This window comes from Centrocercus urophasianus, unplaced genomic scaffold (assembly GCF_019232065.1).
Source record: "Centrocercus urophasianus isolate 14NV4802_14NV808 unplaced genomic scaffold, USGS_Curo_1.0 seq_30, whole genome shotgun sequence".
In the NCBI taxonomy this organism is placed as follows: Eukaryota; Metazoa; Chordata; class Aves; order Galliformes; family Phasianidae; genus Centrocercus; species Centrocercus urophasianus.
In genome coordinates this window covers 12162261-12184805 of record NW_024884867.1, presented here as the reverse complement: position 1 = coordinate 12184805, position 22545 = coordinate 12162261, and the positions used below count along the sequence as shown (strand labels likewise).

The window sequence follows — 22545 nt, the reverse complement described above, 5'->3', positions numbered from 1 at the left end:
CACCACAGATTTTCTGTCTGTAGATCTTCAGAGGTTGGAACAGTCTGCAGAAGAGCAGCAGAAATTTTGTTATTGAAGAGCTTCCAATAATTTCATGCATAAAAGCCAAGACATCAAACAAGGCTTCACAATCTCTGACCCTTAAGATGATGGAGCTTGCCAAGAACTTTCTTTGACCCATCATAATGCTCTAGTAAACAGGCTTCTCTGGACTGCCTTCCTCAATGAACTGCATGTAGCACACAGCTGGAATGATGCTGAGTCTGCCTGAGGTCAGTACACGTGGAGATTTGCTAACTCTTAGTCATTTCATTCATTTTTAAATGAAGAATGATTTTTCCTCTTGGTTACTTGCTGCAATAATTCAGTTCTTCATGACATAAATGTGCGGCAATGTGGTGCACGGGTAGCTGGCTGGCATGAAGGGCTGTCATCTATTACAGACTTAACGTGTTTACAAAAAGGGACATACGGAAATACAGCGGAATTGCTCTGTTGGGCTTAGTGCCTGTGAGAGTCCAGCCAGGTTGCTGTATCTGGTTCTGGATTCTGCAGATTGAAAAGAACAAAACTGGGGAGAGAAGAGAGCAAGAGGGAGTGTCAAAATGTTGGAAAACACGACCCAGCAGGGAAGGCTGAAAGAGCTGTCTTTTCTGACTTTAGAAAAGTGATGAGGGAAGCAACACTGTGTAAATGCTGTTTTTATTTGACATTCAAAGTGTCAGTCACTCACTCTTCAGGTTCAGTGACACAAAGCAAAAGGCAGTTGTCTCATTTTCACCAAATAGACCAAACAGTAGGGCTTCCATTCTGAGCATATGGAGAGCTAAGCAGTGGAACAGGTTAGTGGGGGGGATGCGGAACTGTTCCCTAACATTATAAATGAAGCCTGCCATGAAAGCTCCAAAGCAATGAGATAGTTGATGTTTGAATCTGTGCTTAGAAAAACATATTTTAGAGATGTGTGTCACCCTGAAAACCACAGTGAGCAATACTTTGTCTGCAGTTGAAAGAAAAATGAGATTGTTTTATGACAGCATCACTGCTACAGCATTCCATCTCTAGATGCAGTCCCGTATCTATTGGTTTTCCTGACCTGCTCCAATTATGCTCTATCAGCATCATAAAGATGCCTTTCTTACAGCACATGCACACCACCACTTGAGAGCATATACACTGATATTAAAACTGCTGTCTAAAATGGTTATTACCTTAAAATGGAGCTTATTCTCACTCCTTAATAGCAAGTGTTACGTAGAAAGTGCTTTCAAAAAGTAATCTATCAATTAGCTTTATTTTCATAGCAGCTCTGAATATTTGAGGTCATTAACAAATTAAAAATGAAATTTCTTGCAAAATCTACTTTACAAAAGAGTTTTGACATTCTTATCCAAAGTATCTACGTTTTCCAGAGCTGTCTGTACTAAGTTATTCAGACAAATACCAAAAATTTGATAGTGCAGGACAAATCATATTGGGTGCAGATGCACAACAATTAAAACAAATTTGCTGTCGTTGCAAGCAATTAGGATGAATTCTGGTCTGAAGTTGCAAGGCCCCTGGATTTCAAAGAGATAATAGTAACTTAATCCATGTGATTGCTTCTGTCTTGTTCTTTGACATTGCTGTGATTGCCTATTCTTCTTTAGTCCAAAACAACTGAGACAAAAAGGAAAAGTCACGTATGTTTTCATAAAAAAAGGGCAATACAGGATGTTAAAAAAATGTTTCATCAAAGGTGGTACCATTTAAAATGCTAAGCAGATACTGGACAGGTGACAAATTCCAGTTCGTACTCAGTGTTTTTACGTAAGATCTTTCAAGTTTTCATTTGCCAGGCACTTGTTTAATTTTTTTAATGTATTCAGTTAGTCATATTCAGTTCTATTTTATGTCCACTTCTTGTGAATCACTTGACAGATGGTCTTCTATAAGCACATCCCTCTGGAGAAAGTAAATTTTAAGTCATAATAAGAACATAAGACCTGCCATGCTGGATCAGAGCAAAGGTCTATCCAGTCCGTGTGCTGATTCTGGCAGTAGCCCAGAGTAGAATGCTAGGTTTCAATGGGCACGGATTTGATCTTTCAGTGAGTACTAAGCAGAAAGTGAAAAGGAATTCCAAGAGCAGAAAACCAGAAGAAAAAGCAAGGATTTCTCCCTGTGCCTCAGACATAGCTCGAGGTCTCTGCCCAGCAATACATATCATGTGCATGCTTTCCCTCACAGGGGGCACTGAGGTGGTGAAACCTGCTTAGCGATGACAGTTACGTTCTGAGGCTCCACCGCGTACAGCTACTCTGGAGGACTGCCTTCAGATTTTATGTTGTAGAATGGAAGCGTATAATTAAACTCTAGCAATGTGAAAAGAACTTGTTGGAGAAGGATGAGAAGAAGACAAGCAAGTTGGTGTAGGTGCAGTTTGAACCCATGCTGAACACGTAGAAATTTGGACTGGCACAAAGTACGCCGTCAATAGCTGAAACATTTCTGTTACTTGCAGCAGCTCTGTATTTTTCCACTGAGATTGTACTTAAAAGTGCTCGGGATTTATCTTATCTTTTTAATTGCTGCTATTTCAATTAAATTTTGTCATAACAGACACCTGGAGACCCAAAAGGAATTTGAACAGGTTGTGAGCAAATAAAATAATTGTGGAAATCATAAAGTTTACCCCTACTGGCCACTGTGGAATAAACTGCATACAGGGTGCAAGTTTTTTGTAACCTTAGTGCTTTTGGGAAACTTCAGAAAAAAAGGAGTTTCCCTGCCAAAAATCTGTAAGGATCACTGATAATTTGTTGATCAGCATTAGGTTCATTAGATCCATGCACTTCATTATCTGATTAATTCAGAAGCAGGTTTGTAATCAGTGATGAAATGTTTCAGATTCTTCTGCTCTGGCCTCCACAACCTTCTTATTAGATAAGCTCATTAGATAAGCTCATCAGATTGAATTTTCCACCATGCTGTTTATTGTAGCTCTAATGGAAGAGAGTCACTTTAAAATTACACACTTGGCAGGTAATTTCTAAAAGCCATAAGCTGTGGAATCGCTGTTCTCTCATTGCCTTTCTACAGAAAGGTGAATTGTGATGATTTATGTTAGAATTTGCAGGGCTATTTTGCAACACAACATGTAATGAAATGCTACTGAAAATACTGGTTTTTTTTGTCTTTGCCATTCTTCTTGTCACCTGCCTGATCTTTCAGAGTTGTTGTGTGGTGTGTGATGAGCTGAATTTCATACTCATACTTTCCCATCTTTGTGATTTGTTTTTGTTTGGTTTTTGTGTTGTTTTTGTTTGGTTGTTTTTTTTTAGAGCATTAAGTGCTTTCTTCTCATGCTCTTATCCTGGGATGAATAACAATAGTAAAAATACCAAGACAAATTTTTGGTCCTCATGTTTCACATATTGGTTGCTATCATCCATGTAGTGCTGAAGGGCATGGTTTCGCTCATACAGCGAGGAACCAGTCAGCCCTGAATGTGCCAGCCTCAGGCTGGATCCTCCTCTGGGGATTTGTCTTTAGTCACACTCATTTCATGAATAAGCAGCAAGCTGCATAATGCCAGCTCTGCTTCCTCCACCTCTGTGGATGTGACAGCTTGAGTAGGAAGCGCCACGTGCACCCGGGTCATGGGAGTGAAATGTGCTGCTCAGGAAAAGGTCAGGGGTAAAAGTCGTAGCAAAATATATCCCCTTAAAGTGGATGGCACTCTTGCTTCTCCTTGCTTAAAATGATATTGGGGTTTTTGACATACTGAAATCTATTAAAACTAAGGTGGTCTTCTGTGACATTATTCCACAGGGTCTACTCCACTGAAGGTGCGTGGAGATAACTGAGCTCAGAACATAGGAATGCTGTAAGCACTGCTTGTGAAGTGCAACAACTGGTGTCCAGACTGTGTCTAACAGTATTTCGTGGAGGAAATGCTTCTCAAGTGACACATCGTGGGTTTGGATGAATTTTGCAGGGTTAACACATGGACCACCGCTCTGTCTGTCAGCGCCACTCCTCCACGGTTGTGCTGTGTACCTGCATGCCTGTAGGGCTGAATTTACATGAGCCCATGCGTAGGAGCTCCCTTTCATTTCTCTCAGAATCGACTGCCAAATAATACCATCTTTGTCCTTCAGCTGTCCAGTGTTTCAGTGAGTTTCCAAGTCCCTTGCAGGTGGTGAGATTCAGGACAACTGCACAGAGCTGCAGTCATATGTCACAAGAAAGGCAGTATTACACCTGTTGCTGTGTTGCTCTCTGTTTCATCCGGCTCAGCACCGCTCACTGTGAGCTCCATCCCATGACCCAGGTTTGCCCTCCCAGTGGCAGGCAGCCCAGCTCAGCACTGTGGGGCCTGGCTCGTTTTCCTGTTAGTTGCTACAGGCTGATACCTGGCCCGGAGATCCATGTGGATAGGGCTGATCCTGGCTTTCAGCAGCTACACAGCACCCACACAGCCACCCCCAAGCTGTCCTCCACCCTTCTCCACTTGGCCCAAACTTCAGAACATATGCTTGCTCTATACCACTGGATTATTCCATTGTTGTTGTTATTTCCCAAACTAGTAGCTATACATCTAGAGAAACAGATTTTTGATAGCTTCCTCAGCCCTTTCTACACTGCTTAAGCTCACATCATCTTTACTAAAGGTTTACTGTGGTAAAAAGACTCTCTATGATTTATCTTAAAATAGAGATCCAATTATTGTTCAAATTTCTGCAGCTGTGAGAAATATAAGAAGTGATGTAATGCAGGAATGAAGAACAAGGCTTTTGATTAGAGTTCCCCTTAAAAAATATGTTTGTAACACTAAGACCCACTTGGGACATAAGTGATATTTAATGCAGATGCCCCTGCCACAAAGGGTGCTCATTCCATGGGCTCTGCTGCCATCTCATGGCTTCATCGCCAAGTTCTGAACTCAGTCATTTGAAGTGGCTTACTTTTTGTGGGGGTAATGCAACTTCAGTGGCATGTGTTCTTTGGTTTGGATTGGTTTTCCTGTTTGATTTTCTTACCGGTTTGGTTTTATTCGTCACAGAAGTGTAGGACATTACTCTTTTGTCTGGCTTTTCTTTTTTCTCCTCCAATCATGGAATAAATTGATTATGATAGAGAAAGGAGTAGTGGACTACTTCTGAGGCATCTAACCAACTGAGAAAAGCAGCTTTATACCTATAGTAAGCTTAAGGTTTTTGTGTTCTCTTTTTAAATTAGCTATAAAACGAACTGTTTAGTTGCTCTTGAAGATGTACTTAACCCCTGATGATCATATGTAGCTCCCTAAAGTGTGTTCTAAATGAGTTAGAACCACTTTGAAATCTGAGTTTTGTCTATTCTGTAAATCAGCATGTCTAGGAATCCCAGATGCAAGGATGTCAGACCAGGACAGAAATCCTTCTAGCTCACTGCCCTGCCCGTGGCAGCAGCATATGCCCTACCTGGGGGCAGTGTGCAGACCCCAGTCATTCACCTCATCCTTCCAAGCATCTGTAATTGCATCTGGGCATCAATTAGAGATGTTTGGTGAGAATTATTCCCTGCTTATTTTTTTTTTTTTTTGTTTCTGTTTATGGACCTGTCACCCATCTCAATTAGTTCATTTTTGAACTTGCTGAGTTTTGCCTCTTCTACAGCTCATGGTAGGGAGCTCCAGAAGAGAAAAGGAGTGCTTTGGCTGTTACTGATTTCTGATTAGTTTCACTGTATGTGGTTTAGTTCTGTGTGCACCTTAGCTGCTGCCTTTATGATTTTTGTAAGCTCAACCGTATTCTTTCTCAGCCTCCACCTCTGCAGGTAGAAGAGCTCTGGCCATTTCAACCTCTCTTAATATGGCAGATGTTCCATCCCCTTGATCACTGCCCTTCGCTTTACCACTTCTTATTCTGTTGCATTTTTTCTTGATTTGTAGACCCACATTTTGTATTCAAGTTGTTGGTGTGATCAAGTTTAATATACCAACAAATTATTCTTTTTCTTAGTTCCTCCCATTCAGATTTCCTGATCTATTTTGTCTCTTTTCAGCAGTCTGTAGGGAACTGTTGAGTCATGGCCTGAACCACTAATTGAACACCTGGGGAAAGGACCAAGGCAGCCCTGAGAGTACAGGTGAAGGCAATAGACCTGTGTGACCAGTAGGGGTAGAGCCTGGCTGCACCTCTCGTAGACCTCATTTGAGGACTGACTGCCACTGGGGAAGGCTCTCTGCTTAGATATCCCTCCCTTGTGGAGTTTTCCCTGTGAGACAAGATCTTGGGAGATGAGTGAGCGCTTTCCTTTCTTCTTTGTAACACCCTTCCATCGTGCTAGTCCCTTTGTCGTGTCACCTCCTGTATCACCACTTCACTGCGTTGATCTTTCTGATTGTTGAGAGTCCATTTCATGACACAAGTTATACACAGAGATTATTTATTTATTTGTTTGTTTTAAGTTTCCAAGGGTCAGGCTATTTTGTTATTCACATGTTTGGAAAGTTTGTTTAGGCTTTTTTTCTTTTTTTGAACAGTTATGGTCCTAAAATGGTGATAGAAAATGATCTTTGGAAGAGAGCAGGCATAGACGTGATGTCTTCAAGGGACTGGCGAGCCCTGCAGAATAGACACCAAAACATGTATTTTGGATGCTGTCCACTGCCAGAAAAAATAATGGGTGCGACCTGGAAACAACAACAAAAAATTTCACAAATGCAGAAAGGTCTGCAAAACTTTGTATAACTAGCAGCCGTCACTAGCCCTGTCACTAACAGGGAGGTAAGAGTTATAATTGAAATTCTGTCTGAAAGTAAATTCTTTTTGCTTTAATATCAGACAGCATTTCATTACTACCAGTGAATTATATCCAGGAGAAATGCAGTAGTGCGACTGTGGCTGCACAACCCTTGCCAACAAAGAAGGCATTGCTCATCAGTGCTGGCAGCAGGTATGTGAGCTGCGTGCAATTGTGTCGACTTCCTTCAACACCTTGCATTAAGAGAGGATGTCAGCATCAGGTGGTAACTTGTGAGGACAGCTGCACCCAGCAGTGATTTCTTAAGAGCTGGCTGGGCTATTGTTAGTTAGTGTGGGTGGTGTTTTTTCTTGTCGAAGGAAGTGTAGATTATCTTAGTAATTATCCCAGGTACTTCTGACATTCTCTTACAAGCTATAAAAACCATGGATTAAAATTACAGATAGTAATTCAGATTTCTCTGCAGCTCTTTTAGTACTGCCTTTTGTGTATAACTCAGTGCAGATATGGGTGAGAGCCTGAATGAGTTCTCTGAGACGTGATGGTCCTGGAGAACTATACAGCTGAATAAAGATGAGATGAAAACGTGGACAGAATTCTGACAAATACATAAATACAGATAATAGCTGAAGCAGCTCATTTTTCACATCTGTGGATATCCGTAAAATAATCTTAAAGAGCTGTTCTTCCAAGTCACCATGGTCTCAGACATAAGTATTTCTGAACTTGAGCAGCATGTAATCTGAAATAGCCCTCTTAGCCAATGTCAGTTCTTCAGCACCAGTGTCACATCACAAGTCCTCAGCCTCTGCCACTCCTATTCTCACACTATGTGCATCTGATTGACATGTGGAGCCCCCCATCTGCCACACACTGCGTATGTTAGACCTCTCCTGCTATCAGGATGATAGCATAAGATCATAACTCTAAATAGTTATGATGATACAGCCTGAAAGATGTTTACAGTTTCACAACACCTGTGTGAAGAGGTGAGCATTAAGCTGGCTTCTATGTATGCTGTATACTTCTTAACAAATGTTGAGATTTGGAGCAATAAACATTATTGTAGATGTAAAATCTTGATTATCAAATAGCTGTTCGGGGAGTTGCAGCTAACTGTTGAGTCACGGCCTGAAGCACTGATTGAGCACCTGGGGACAGGACCCAATCAGCCCTGGGAGCACAGGTGAAGGCAATTCAGCTGTGGGACAGGAAGGCGTGCAGCCTGGCTGCACCTCTCTTAGACAGCATTTAAGGGCTGAGTGCCGCTGGGGAAGGGTCTCTGCTTGGAGATCCCTCCTTGGTGAAGCTTTTCCTCTGAACCTGGAATCTCCTGATACAGGTGAGCAATATCTTCTTCCTTTTCCTTATTTATAGTCCCTTTCTGTCATGCTGGTCCTTCTGCTGTTCGCCTCTGGTGAAACACCTTTCCCGTCACGCAGATCTGTCCCGTTGCTACAGGATGATCCTAATGGGTACTGTAATCCTTGTTCTTCAGAACCGATCACTTCCGTTGCATCCCCGCAAGTTTTTGAGAGCCTCTTATAGTACTTTATGTATTTCACATTTACTTTGCTTTTTCATGATGTCCGTGTCCGTAAGGCCTATTTTAAAGCACAGAGCTTCTTCGGATGATAGCAGTAACTTTGCTGCGGAGCAGCGCCACCTCAGCGAGGACAGCGGCGAACGGCGCAGGGAGCGATTCCGGCGGCCCAGAACGGCGTTTCAGATGCGAAGCGGCAGCCGAAGACCACAGGATTCTAGTCGCCGGCCCTGCGTGAAGCACCCGGCTACCGCGACGGACCGCCGGCGGGGACCGGAGCCCGGCGAGCAGCAGACCTGAAGGCACAGCTGGGGCCAGCCGGCAGCCGTCCGCTCTTTCTTCTCCCGGGTGCGCTCCGAGAACGCACGGCCCGGCTCGCGCCCGGACAATGGGCGAAGCCCCGCGCTCGACCCGCCCTCCGTCCCGCCCGCCGCAGGAAGCGCGGCGCCGAGCGCCCTGCCCGCCGCCATGCATTGTGGGGCGGCGGTAGCAGAGCCAAGATGGCGGCCAGCAGGAGGCTGATGAAGGTAACAGCGGCGCCGCGTCGGGAAGGGCCGCGGGACGGGCGGCCCCCGCCTCTCCCTCGCCCTCGGCGCTCCTATGAGACCGGGCTCCTCGCCTCTCCCTGCCGCGGGCCGCTTGAGGGGCCCCTTCCCGTCACCGGCCCGGGGCGGCCGGGCGGGAGCGGTCGGCGCTTGGGCCTCGGCCGTGAGGGGCCGCGCCGCCGCCTCGGCCCCGCGCCGCGCTCGGGCGTCTCGCCTCGGCCGCCGCTCGCCGCCAGGGGCGGCCCGGGAGGGGTTCGGAGAGTGCCGCGAGGCCGTGCGGAGCGGGCCGGCCCCCTCCCTCGGGGGGCTCCCGCGGTGACTAAGCAAAGAGGAAGGGCCGAGGGGGAAGGAAACGGCGCGGCCGGGACGCCCCGCGCCCGGCCCATCCCCGGCGCGGTGTGACGGCCGGGCCCTCCCAGCGGGCCGCGCTCGGCCGGGCAGGGAGCGCGGGGGCGTCCCGTGCCCTCTCCGCCCCTCGGCCGGGGGGTTCCGCTGGCCCCGCTGGGGGGGGGGGGGTCTCGGCGCCGCAGTTTGGTGGGGGGACCGCCGCGCCCGCGTGAGTCAGAGGCTTATCGAGGTGAAGCGTGGACCCGGGTTCAGAAGTTGCCTCGCTCGCTCCGGGCGTGGTGATGGATTTGTCTTCACTGCGATATGCTGACGAGGAGGGAGATTCTTATGTGCGGACAGCCTTGAGCGTGAGTTTCCACGAAGAGAGCGTCTTTACTGTAAAATACTGTTTGTGGTGAAAATTGGTACATAACAATGCTGCTAAACTTCTCCTTCAGTAGCAGATTTAGAGGTGCCCTTAAGGCTGTGAGCCCTGGAGGGTTAGGGTTCTGCTGGGGGCTGTAGGTTGTTCGAGGTTACGTTTCCATGGCTGATCACATCTGTGTGCGCGTGAGCAGTCGCTTTTGAGGAAACCCATAGATCAGCATTGCTTTCACAAGACTCATTTTGTCACCTTAACTGTGCCATGTAGGCATCAAAAATTAAGTAGTAAATATAATATGTGCGGAGTCATTCAGATATGTATTAGATCAGCAGGTGTAAGGCCTTGGTTCTCCTGAAGGCTTCTGAGGAAGTGGCGCTTGGTTTTTATTTCATTTCTGATAGCTGTTATTTTTTGGTCATAGTTTGAGAGCCATCAGCATATCTGCAGCTTTGTATTTGAATTAGGTTCTTTGTTTCAGATAGGATAGGTGTAGCTTCTTGCAAGGCAGCTTTAATGCCTGCTCTGTTGTTCAAAAGCACATCAATATTTTTTTCTTAGAGGAAAAATATCTAACTCAATGTCAAAGTATTTAGTACAGAACATGAAAATATGAGAGGCAAGAAAGTTTGTCCTTAAATTTACAGAGCCCTTGTGCTTCTCAGCCCCTCACGCAGTCCCCGGTGCTCCTAAAGCATCACGTAGTGCCTTGGTCTTTCACTGAAATGCCATCGAAATGGTTTTGACGATGTGACCTTTTCTAGAAAAACAGTGGCAGTTTCTTTTCAGAGGGAGCGGTGTAGGAAGGAAGGAGACATTGATAACTTCCCTCTTACGTTTTTACTTTCATTTTTATTGCCTTCTGTTTATGGACTGTGTGTGTCATGTGCTTTTTTTTTATGCCACTCCAACAGCTGCGAGATGCTTTATCGCATAACTTGTACAGGCTGTTCAACAAGCAGCTTCATTTGTTCCTTTTGTGGCATCAGATCAGCCTGTTGTGCTCTAAGTTTGCTATTCATCTGGATAGGAACGGACTGGAGCTCTTATAACTCACATATACCAGCCTGATACTGTTGTTTAGGTTATAAAGTGGAAATTTGCTGATCTCAAGTCTTTCACTTTCAGAATTTTGCACTATGAAAGAGCCTGTGGGATTCCAAACTCAGGACCATAGGATGATGGGTGATTCCATGTGTCACTGAATATCCAAAAAAAAAAAACCAAAAACAAACAAACAAACAAAAAAAAACCCAAAACAAAAAACCAATACTAATAATAAGGTACAGTAAGCATTAATTGGGTTGGTCTCTTCCAACTCAATTAGTTCTCTTTTTCTGGGGGGGCTAAACATCAACTTTGTCTTTCGTAGCTGAGAATGAATCTTTTATAGGTCGCATAAAATAAAGGCATTTCCATTTCCGTGAGATCTTGCCAACATTTTGAAGTGCTGTAATCTTTCCTGAATACGTGTCACACATCAGTCACTCATGAGTCACGATGCCACAGAGACTGGTGAAGTTGATTCATAATAACATGCAGCCTGCCCACAGGCAGACGGGAGTGTTATTGTAGTTGCCACCTTTCAGGTGGAAGTGGGTTTCCTCTTCAGATTATGGACTCTTCAATTTGCAAACCTCCTTGTGAAAGAAGCACTGAAATTTTGCTGTCTTACAGTTCGTTTTAACATTTAAGTCAGGTTATAATGTGCATAAGATTGCCTTGTTACTGCACACTGTGTGCAAGTGGCCTGTCTTAGGCCAAGGCCCTAATTTATGTCCTCTCTTAGCAGGGCTTTATGTGATGGTCTGGTCTAACTGTTTTCTGTTTGTTCAAGTCTTTCTGCGAGCGCACCCAGGTTAGTAAAAATGTGAAACATTCTTAGCTAATGAATTGTGCTCCAGCAGCATTTGAGGTGGAGTTTTGATCTCTGAGCCACCATTGCACCTCTTCAAAGAGCCGCAGCTGACAGATCGCCACTGTTTGTGGAATATGAGAGGTGGGAATAAGGCAGCCTGCACCAAGGGTGTGTCGTTATGGGTTTTCCCTTGTAGGATGGGACTGAGAACCTGGCAAACGCAGCACAGTTCAACTTAAGAAAGCAGCTCGTTCTTTGCTTTTGGGGGGCTGCTTTGCTTCATGACTGTTTCTTGTGAGAAGCGCATTTTCCCCAAACACACGCAGTGCATCTGCAGGAGACATGTGAGAGATTTCACTGAAGGGCTTGCAATTTCCACTCACTAACATGAAACAGGCTCTTTTCTGGAGTTGAGTGATCTGAGGGGAGGCAGTGCATAGCTGCAAAGGGGGAGGCTCTTGTTGCTGAGCCGTCACCGCTTGGCGTCAGCAGTGTGTGGTACTCGGGCACAGGCAGCACTCATCGCAGTGGTACTGAGCTGCCCTGGGTCTGCAGCTCCTTCTTCCAGCGCTCATCTGCAGTGTGATTGAGCTGACGTCTGTGCTTTCGCTTCCTGGCTTTTAGGTGTTACGAGGATTTATAGCGGTAAGAATTGAAAATAGATTTAAAGAGTAGGTAGCGATTCTTCAAATCTCTGTTTTCAGTCTGCCTCCATGATCACATAGTCAGACGTGTGCCACCGTTGAACTCAGTGATGAAACCCAGGGCTGCCCTGCTGCATGTGGCCTGCAGAGTGCTGCAATCTCCTGAACGGCAAGACTGTCCCCAGGAAAGGTGCTACAAACAACTCTGTGTGTCCAAGCTTCTCCTTAATGAGGGGTGGAAGGCCTCGTGCCATACGTGGTTGTTTGCATGCGAGTGAGAGCTGATTCTTTCTTCAAAAATGAAAATTGAGAAAAAGGTTTATAATCAAAACTTTAAGAGAACACTTATGAGTGAAAACCAGATGTAAACATTTTGCCAAAAAGTAAAATTACTCGATAAAAGCTTGTGAGCATATGGAAGTGCAGTATCGCAGCCTCTTGGTTTCAGAAACTCTGTAACAGCTCCTAAATGAGCTGGAATCTGGTTTGTTTTCTTTTTTGGTTTTGTTTGTTTTGTTTCTTTGTTTTTAACATTTCTCAGCAGTACATAAGATTCAAAAGTCAAGTTGGAGCTCCTTATCGGTGTCTTGGAGCCTATTTAGCTTTGTCACACATCTTTTAGGTAATGCACAAACAGATAAATTGTAAATGTTAGGTAAGCAAAGTGTGCAGTCATTTCGGTAGACCTTTGTTTTCATTTATGAATTTAATAGCATCTGCAGCTTAATGCAGAGCTTCTTGCAGTCGATAAACTTAACCGTTTCAGTCTCCACTGAATCTTACTATCCGTTTTGTTTCTTTTTAGCCAAGCCCCCAAACTTCAAAGATGCGTAAGCAAAACAGTTCCAGGGCTGTGCTGGACGCCTAGTGGTTGGTGGTTTGGTGGCTTGGTTGGTTGGTTGTGGGTTTTTTTGTTTGGTGTTTTTTTTTTTTTTTTTTTTTTTTTTAAGCCTTCAGTGAATTTTGAGGAGTAGGAGTTCTAAAAATTGTTGTAATCTATGGCTCTAGGTGTGAATCTGGTATTCCAGCTTTCTTCTAAAAGGCGGGTACATTTTACTCAATGATCTTTAGGGTCTCTTCCAACCCAAGGCATTCTATGATTTTAAGGTGATGTCACTTCATTTTCTATTTCAATCATTTGAATTCACAATGAATACAATCATTTGTGCTGTTCAAAGCAAAAAACTGAAACTTTATGTATTGTTTATGTACGAGAAAGGTAGCGTATGCATCCAGGCCTGCTGCTCTTCCCCAAGGCTGAGGTTACCCCGGAACAACTTTCTCCTTCCCACGTGCTGCGCAGAGCGTGTTGTCTGTAATAAGTGGGGAGCAAAGCGGCCAGGCTGTGGGAAGTTAAAGATGACTTAAACTTCTGCAGCATTCGAACCTTTGGTTAGGCTGCTTCTGTGTGCCTTTAATGATGTTGCTTGACAAAGGGGTGGAGGAGAGAAGAGGAATTACTCTATTCACTGCCTGCCTGGACTATTAGGATTTATTTTAAAATAAATATCCGGACTGTATTCTTATACCCCATACAGTAATTTTTGACCCTCTAAGATTAGCTCTCAGCACTGAAGCATTAACTTCTAATCTAATGCTGTTTGGTGACGTTTGGAAGTTCGTTCACTTCTTCTAACTGTGCCTATATCCTTGAGTTGTCTGCTTCTGTAGTTCTGAGACCGTTTAGGTCTTTATTGCGAGTTCCCACCCCTTTTTAATCCTGAGTTCTTAATCTCCTGTCACTTCTGATGAATTAAACATAAAAACACTAAAAATATGAATTAGAAATAAGAGTAATACATTGCAAATATGCTTCTAGGGTAAGAAAAGCCCCTGCTAGGATAAATTGGCACCTTTCTTAAGCAAGTTTTTCAGGTGGGTCATGTCTCCAGGTGAGGAAAAGGACTGCCTGCTTTATCCTCCGCTCCCTTCTTGGTTATTGTTACTCCTGCAGGACCCAAGGCAGCAGGGCAGGAGGCACAGAATCTGGGCCTGGCACACTGCAGTCACTTGCTGCTTCTCTATGAGAGTGAATTCCACAGTCGTTCCACGTGTCATTTTGAAAGATGAACAGGGTTTCTGCTGGCTCTTTCCTGTGTTGTCTTCCAGGCTCTTTAATTCCCTCTCCCATGTGATGGACTTGACAAAAAAAAAAATAGGGAACAACTTGTTTATTAGCTTGGATTTTTTCCTTTTGTGCAATTCTTATTACAATTTTATAATGATCTGTGCCCTGCTTGATTGCATTTCTTAAGTAATCATTCACTTTTTAACCTGAATCTACTTATGAAATACAGATATTTCATTTACCATTAATGCAAAGCCATTCTATCTTTTTATGAGTTTAATAATAGTAATTTTCCAGTCAGTATACTTAAAACACTGAACTTGGGTTTTTTTTCTTTTCCTGTTTTAGAGGCAAGGTATCTGTGTTGCATGTTTATTCATGCTTAACTACATAGTGGTAAACTTAGTCTGGTTTGTTCCTGGTGACCGGTGCGCTGCATCTGGTGTGGAATGGGATTTATCCCTTGTGGGACAGTTTGCTTTTGGATGTGGCAGTTCTGTGTGCGGGGAGCTCCCTTAGAACAGCTGCAGGAGGGGCATGAACTGCCCTGGTGCTTTCCAAGCAGGTTCCCCGTGCCTTCAGCACTCAGCACCTCTAATGCTCTGTGCGTTGTGGTTCCTGTGCTGGCAGTTGGTGTTTAATCGTAATATCCTGCCTGGGTTTGCAGATGTGGTTGTCTGCAGTGGAGGTCTGTGTGCTGGCAGCATGCACCTCAGCAGTGCTTTTTCCCAGTGTGTGTGGGCTGCTGTCATGTGCTTCACACTTGGAACCACAGGGAAAGTTTTACATTTCGTGTCAGGAGGCTTAATTTGAGTTCAGTTACGCTGTCTGTGCAGATAAAACTCTTGAAGGACTGTCATTATTGTGGGAATAGGTGGAGCCTTTTGCTATTTTTGGTCTTACAGCTTTCTGATGAAATAAATACTCAGGGAAACAGCTGCTGCAGTTGGGCTTATAGTCATTTTAATATGAAAATAGCTTACATACTTGTTAGAGACGTAGGCATCACCGAAGCCGAGAAAAGATTTTACTGGTGGTTGACCCTTTATGAGCAACTTGTCTCAGAATTTTACTTCTCACAGGGACAGCGCTTTGTTTTCTGTGGGTCGCTGCCACTGAAGCCTCAGGCTCCTTTAGTCTCAGAGGAGCTCACGCTGACCTCCAGGCGTTTTGCTGAAACAGAGCTGAGCGTTGTGCCTCACATCATATTAACTGCTGACTTCCTCTGCTTCTTTTCCAGGAGCTTGAAGAAATCCGCAAATGTGGAATGAAAAACTTTCGTAATATCCAGGTTGATGAAGCTAATTTATTGACCTGGCAAGGGCTTATTGTTCCTGTGAGTATGAAATGCTCTTTATTTTAATGAGCTTTAAAACATGATCATTTTTTTACCGTAAATCCCCAGTTTTGCATTGCTGTTAGTGACCATTAGATAGACCATTAGATACACTGGCAAGATTTCTTCATTGTAGGGAAGCTGGCTTTCAGAGTTGTTGTTTCCTGGGCAGTGAAGGGTGCCAATGGATTTAATTCTTGGCCCTCTTCAGACTTCTCGTATAGTCTCAAGACAAACATTGTGATCTGTCTTTTCACTTCGTGTGAATGTCTTGTGTGGTTTTATTAGTGCCTGATGATGTTGGTAGTAGTAAGTGGTAGTAACGTTAGTAGTGATGTTTGTTGTAAGTAGTGTGAAGAAAAATCTATACGTAATTGATAGGGGCTCTGGACAACTGATGAATAGTTGGCTGAACGCTGGGTAACTGTGGGTCTGATCCAGCCCTGCAAAGGCTGCAGAGCCGGCGATGGCGCTGGGTTGCTTGGGAAAGGTCCTGGAAAGGGGAAGCAGGTGAGCTGTGTAGTTTGTTATCTCAAGCTGAAAGTATAAGATTTACATCATCATAGGAGAATGCCTGAGTTTACTGTATTTAGTCCTCAGTAGATTTGTGTGTGGTTTTCTTGTGGTTTTTGTTAGTTTGGGGTGCTTGTTTGTAAATTACTGTATTCATTTCTAGGGAAAAAATTAAGTGTTGGAAAAAGTCTGCAGGGAAAAGGTTTAGATTCTTACAAGTGAGCTCTTTAAAAGAAAGTCCTTAGGCATTAATTGCTTCCAAAAACACTAATGCTGCTGTTTAAAAGCAGGAGTAGAATTCTTCTATTAGTAGTATTAGAATAATAATAGAAGTAGATAGCAACTGTATTAGTCAAATAGAGAGGGACTTGTTAGGGAGGGGATAGCAGGAATCTTAGTATGTTAAATTCCTTGGTTGCATGGATTTTCACCTTGCTTTATTTTGACCTGCTGCGGCTCACATTCATTTATTACATCAGCTACTTTTAAGTATGGCTCTTTGCTGCTGCTTTTCCTTGGTGCTACCTAAAAGGTCTCCTGACCAATGTAAACTATTTCAGAAGAAACTGAAGTGTTATTTTGGCACTGCCTTCACTTTCACAGCTGAAGGCCGTTCACAAACTTGGGTCGTGTCATCTCTGCTAAGATCTTTGTGAGGCCTTTGATCTTGAGGTGCTGTAGAACAGATTTAATTTACTCTCATTCTATGAGCAATTCCCTCGTGGTTGAGTTTACTCTTCCTAATACAGTAAGCAGGATTTGGTGCTAAAATTCTACATGACTGAGAAACAGTGCTTTGCAAGCCACTCCAATTGGCCTGGTTCATGTGTGCCAGGTTAGCATTTTGGCAGTGCTTCGAAGTGGTGTTTGGGTGGTAAACATGGCTAATAAAGCAAAGCACCAGAATGTTTGCTGCTGCTAAAGTTAGAAGTATGTAGGGTATAACATCTATTTATTGCAAGCGAAATGTTACACCAATAAGGATTCAAGGCCAAGAGGGAATTTTGTTATGAAATCTATGCTTATTAGAGCAATTAATATCTGTGTCATAGCTGTTTTGAAGAGTAGTATAGATTAGTTTTGAGGAAATGCTATAAAAGATGCTTATGCTGAAGCATAATTTGCTTTTTTTTTTTTTTTTTGGCTGGGATAGAAGGCTTCAAAATATCAAATATAAACTGGATACAAGTGAGGTGTGCTGGTTTTGGTTGTAGTGGTGGTTTTTAGGTTTTTTCCCAAGTTTTTTCTTTTGAAGTTTTACATGCTGTTCCCAGTTTTGTTCTTGCTGAGGGTTTGAGATACAAGTACTGTCATTAGTAGAGTAATCAGTTACTGATTATTAAACTCTGTAACTAGGCAGTATTTTGGTTTGCTTTTTAATTCAAATATTAAAGATACGAAGGTTAGTATTTTGACAGTGTTTGTGCAGTAGTGCTATAAGAACCTGTATACATCGCGTTTTGTTTGTAGTGTTAGTTCAATTGAGAAGCCTGTTGAAGGTGATTTCTCAAGTTTTCCTGTTCTAAATTGCACAGTAGGGTATAGCTGAAGTTCTGTACATTGAAAAAGCACTGTCTGATTTTTTTTTGAATGCCAGTATGAGGCTCCTGGCTGTAGTAAAAGGTGCTGCTGGGTTACACTGAATTTTATTTCACTTTGTCCATAGCAAATGCTTCTGATAAACTTGTGCAGAGTAAAAATCCATCAGGTGAATGCAAGTCAAGTGTTAGATATCTATTTCAGCATTTATAATTTGGACTGTCTACCTTGTCAGTAGAAGAATAAGTGTAACAAATTGCTGGAAATGAACTTCTTGAATATTCTGTGTTCTGTCTCTTGAAAAGATGAGAAACTGCTTTACATACATGTTTAGTTAAAATTTATTGGCGAGTTATGGTGAAAAACTGTTCTGACTGAGAGTCAAGCAGGAAATGAGCATTCTTAAGCCGGTTCTGATCCTGTAGCATTTTCCTGAACGTCCTCCCATGTTCTAGCAGGTGATGGAGGTAAGAACAAAGCAGACTGTGTGAGAAGAGGGCATTAATGTAAATTGCCACTACAGCCAGAAAGTTATTTGTTAAACTTGAAAAGCTTTTAGGGTTGCTCAGGTAAAAAGTGGTCTTCAGCTACTCGAGTTACTTCTTCCCTTGACTCAAAAAATCGTGTGTCACTTCTTAGAAGCTGCAACCAAAACAAAATGGAATGTTATGTGTTGAATAGCATCTTAATAGAGTGCTCGCCAACCCCAAGTATTTGTAAAAGCTTTTTAACTTCTGGAGTGGAACTGAATTAAGGAAATGGCCCGATAGGTAATGCAGAATAATTGTACTTAACGCAAACTGGGAACACGAATTCTTCAAGTATTTGGGAAGGCTTGGTGTCCTGGTTATTACTGCTTATAGAATGTCATTTTCATCATCTTTAAACATAGCAGGAGCTTTTTTCCTGCCTTTCTTCAGCAGTTAGCATTTGAAATAGTAGCAGTATTTGAAAATCTTTGCCTACTTCACAGTTCTCTCATTGTACTCCATCAAAACTGATCTGATAGCAGTGGGTGCTAAAACTGCATACGAATTCAGAATGTTCTCATCAGCAGATGCAGTGGATATCTATCTTTAGTACGAATTAATGCTCAGCAGGTTTTTATGCAGTCAGCACAAAAGGGTTCTCAGAATGCTTATGGGAATGTGACAAATCAAACTGCTTTGCTGTTTGAACCACCATGTTGTGTGAGATACAAAACAGGCAGCTTTAGGGAAACCAATATCCTCGTGAGGTTTCCTGTTTGTGTATCAGAAAGGGTTTACAGTGTATTTCAAAATACTTATAAATGTGGGAATAAAAATACTTGTTAGATCTCTGAGCATGGAGTAAATGGGATTGGTTGCTTTCCTACTAGCAGGAATATCAGCCAGCTTCAGAACAGTGGTAGTCTGCCTTTCTCATGCTGATGCACAAAGGTGATGGAGGTTGTATTGCCTCTTTGCTACCGCATTAGTTTTGATGTTCATAAATGTAGGAATGTGTTTGGAAAAAGTGCCTTGAAAAGAGGTCGTTTAGTAGACGAAGTCTGAACGTGCTTTTACTTAAAGTTCACGTGTTATAGAATGCTGGACTGTTTATGTTCTGTCGTCTCATTGCAGGACAATCCTCCTTATGATAAAGGAGCCTTCAGAATCGAAATCAACTTTCCAGCAGAATATCCATTCAAACCTCCTAAGATTACATTTAAAACAAAGATCTATCACCCTAACATCGACGAAAAGGGGCAGGTTTGTCTGCCAGTAATTAGTGCTGAAAACTGGAAGCCAGCAACCAAAACTGACCAAGGTAGGACTCCTTGTGGAGGAAAAAAGGGTATTAAGAGACTTTGCATTGTGTGTTTGAAGCAAACAGTATTTTCGCTTGTCAACCTGCTTTTCTGCTTTATCCATTTTCCTAAGGTTTGCCTCATGAATACATATTGTGAGTAAAGCATGCAGCTCTTCTGGAATGTCATTTTGTTATTAGAACATAAAGTAATGACACTGACTTGTGGCATTTCCACCTTCAGGAAACCAACTCTTAATGGCTGAAGAGTTCGTTAAGGTTGTGTCCTTGGTGTATTTAAATCCCAAATGGAAAAGAAAAGAAAAAAAATGGTGTTACTATATGTTTCTTTTTAAACAGTAACTACATACATGTTTGGCTTGTTTGCTTAAAGAAAAAACAAACTCATGACACAGATTAACTTTTAGCTATTAAAAGATCACTGCTGTGAGGCTTACTGTGTGGAGTGTCTTTGGATAAAAATTATTGTAAGTATTGTAAGGAAGTCTCATTAGGTTCTCTGCCAGACTTGAGAGTGTGATAAGTCTTGCCTCTCGTTGCTCCATTAGTTAGGAGCAATGTGAAATTTTTCGTGAAATTTTCACATTTTCTGGCAGGTAATGATAAACTTGATGTTAAATATTTATTACTGTACATAAAGAGGCTTTACTGAGTGAAAAGGCATTGTTACATGCTGTATTAGTTTGTTAAAGTTTGAAGGTCCGTGGTAGGAAATGTTCCTACTTGGCCCCCATCCCTTTCAGGTAAAGGTAGAAAAGTGAGAAGGCTGTGCTCTGAAACAAGCTCCCGTGATACTTGGCATCTTCCAGGGTGATAAGCATTGTAAGCACACTGCAAAACTAGGGAGAATCCAGTTAAACTGGGAGGTGGCAGACTGAAAACAAACCCTGACTTCTCACGCTCTGTTGTGGCTGCCAGCATTTTGTGTGAGTTCAGGAGGCCGCTGGCTGTAGTTTTGGCACAAAGTTAGCAGTTTGGTATTCTTGTTTCGGAAAACTGTAGGGTGCTGCTTTATATTAGTCTGGAGTCCATTACCTCAAGTAGAAAGCTGTTAACACTGCTGCTCAGGGAAATGCATCTTGGTGTTTTCACTGTCTGTAGACTTGCTGAGTTGTGTATAAACTTCAGTTGATGGATTTGAGAACTCATGACGATTGTAACCCAGGTACCACTACTGGTGATAAGAATGTATATAAGGAAAAAGCAGCAGTAAGTTTCATGGTAGCACACAGGACTTGCTATGTAAATGCAAAGTACACTTGTGAGCCTGATTTCTCTTGAAAGTGGCGTGGGAATGCTGATTAAATGGCTATTGTTACAGAAAGATCAGTGCAGTGGGAAGGAGATACGGGAGCGTAACAGCAAAGGGACCAGCACAGATAGGATGGTATTTCAAAGGAAAAGATGCTCACCCATCTCTGAAGATTTCAGTTCACAGGAAAGCCTCCACAAAGGAGGGATCTCCAAGCAGAGACCCTCCCCCAGCAGCACTCAGCCCTTAAATGCTAAGAGAGGTGCAGCCAGGCTGCACGCCTTCCTGTCCCACAGCTGAATTGCCTTCACCTGTGCTCCCAGGGCTGGCTGGGTCCTGTCCCCAGGTGCTCAATCTGTGCTTCAGCCTGTGACTCAGCAGTTGCCACGCAGCTGTGAACAGTGGTATGAAAAGCACCTTGCAGTTCTTACTGTGTTGCCTAGTATATCTATACTAGAAAGCATATTTGGTAGTTCAGAATAATGTCAAGAGTTGTTCCCTACTTATAGGGGAAGTAAGTCGCAGAAAAATAAAGCTGAAAAAAATGGTTTCCAAAAGTAGATCCAATTACAACTGAATTGCTTAATTTATTGTGAGAGGTATTAGGGAAAAATGTTCTGTGACAGAAATTCTGGGGCCCTCTTCACTTGATGCATTAGAGGTGAAGCTTCTGTAAAACTCCTTGCTCAGCCATAAGGAGGCAGGATGCTCAGTGCTTGGGAAAATACTGTGCTGTGCATTTTGGTCTTTGCTCACAGGCAGTTGGTTCTGTTCACAGATGTGATTTCCTGATGTATTTGCTGTCACTGAACTACACGTTGGCATATTACTGTAGCTTACTGATGTGGTATCTTACTCTGCTCTTGAAAAGAAACAAGATTTATTAGGATATACTTAAATGCAGTTTAAGTTATTTTCTTACATCTTGTTCTATCTTTTTTTTTTTTCCCCCTTTAAATTAACAGTCTTAGTTTCTGACAGTGTTCTTACTTCTTTTGACAGTAATCCAGTCCCTCATAGCACTGGTGAATGATCCACAGCCTGAGCACCCCCTGCGGGCTGACCTAGCTGAAGAATACTCTAAGGACCGTAAAAAATTCTGTAAGAATGCTGAAGAGTTTACAAAGAAATATGGTGAAAAGCGACCAGTGGACTAAAATCTGACACAGCTGATGTCAGCAACGTATGATAGAAGATCGGAGCAGTGCATTTGAGACATCCCGTAAAGCAGGACTCTATGGAAAATTGACAAGTGCCACCTTTTGGTGTTAACTTGTGGCTGTTACTAACTTTCTACAGTTTTCTTAATCAAAAGTGGGCTAGGTAACCTGTAAAGGAAGAATTAAAAATTTAAGATGTTCTAGTTCTGCTTTCTTTGTTTAAAAATCACTGCTTCAATATACTTTAAAGTATGCTGTTTTCTTTTTTTTTTTTTTTTTGTCAGAATTTATCAAAAATATCTTAGACTTATATTCTGCCCTTGAATTGAAAAGGTTGTGGCTGTCATTTCTTACTTCTCCTTGCAGTTACCACTATCCTGAGTTCATTTAATTCAGCATTGAATTTTTGCTCCTCCTCAAACTGATGTCTTAGAAAAAATCTCCCACTTCTGGCAGAAAATGATTGAGTGTTTGGCAGTTTTGTTTACTCTTCTCTTCAAAACATTGCACTGTGCTCTGTGGGACTTGCTGCAAGTTCCCCTAACTTCAGTTTGTAACGTAATAAAAAAAAAAAACCCAACTACAATCAGAAATGTCCAGGTCTTATGTAAATCTGGCTGATGTTACCACAAAATGTTTATTAAATGGGGAAATCCAATTTCTTGTCTGCGTTATTGAATTAGAATATGGCTTATGTCCTGCTTTTGGAAAATGCTGGGAAAAAAAAGTAGTAGTAAAATGTGATTCCAAACTCCTTTCACTTTTATTCTTAATAAAAGTTAGTGTAAGTTAGCTTGGATAATGTGCACAGAACAACAGTGCGACCAGTTTAGAAGTTTCAGAAATTGAGGACCA

The 22545-nt window shown here is 42.7% G+C and overlaps 1 protein-coding gene across 3 annotated transcripts; it reads left to right on the top strand.

Annotated features, from left to right (window-relative positions):
- Positions 1-8713: 8713 nt before the first annotated feature.
- Positions 8714-22348, top strand: UBE2L3 (ubiquitin conjugating enzyme E2 L3). 3 transcript variants are annotated; one of them, XM_042828573.1, is made up of 4 exons: positions 8714-8802; positions 15340-15435; positions 19092-19278; positions 21533-22348. In XM_042828573.1, the coding sequence occupies exons 1-4, from the start codon at positions 8776-8778 to the stop codon at positions 21685-21687; spliced, it is 465 nt and encodes a 154-aa protein (XP_042684507.1). In that variant the 5' UTR covers positions 8714-8775; the 3' UTR covers positions 21688-22348. The 3 variants fall into 3 exon arrangements, with proteins under 3 accessions (XP_042684507.1, XP_042684506.1, XP_042684508.1); XM_042828572.1 differs by lacking the exon at positions 8714-8802 and adding an exon at positions 9413-9515; XM_042828574.1 differs by lacking the exon at positions 8714-8802 and adding an exon at positions 11336-11387.
- Positions 22349-22545: the final 197 nt, after the last annotated feature.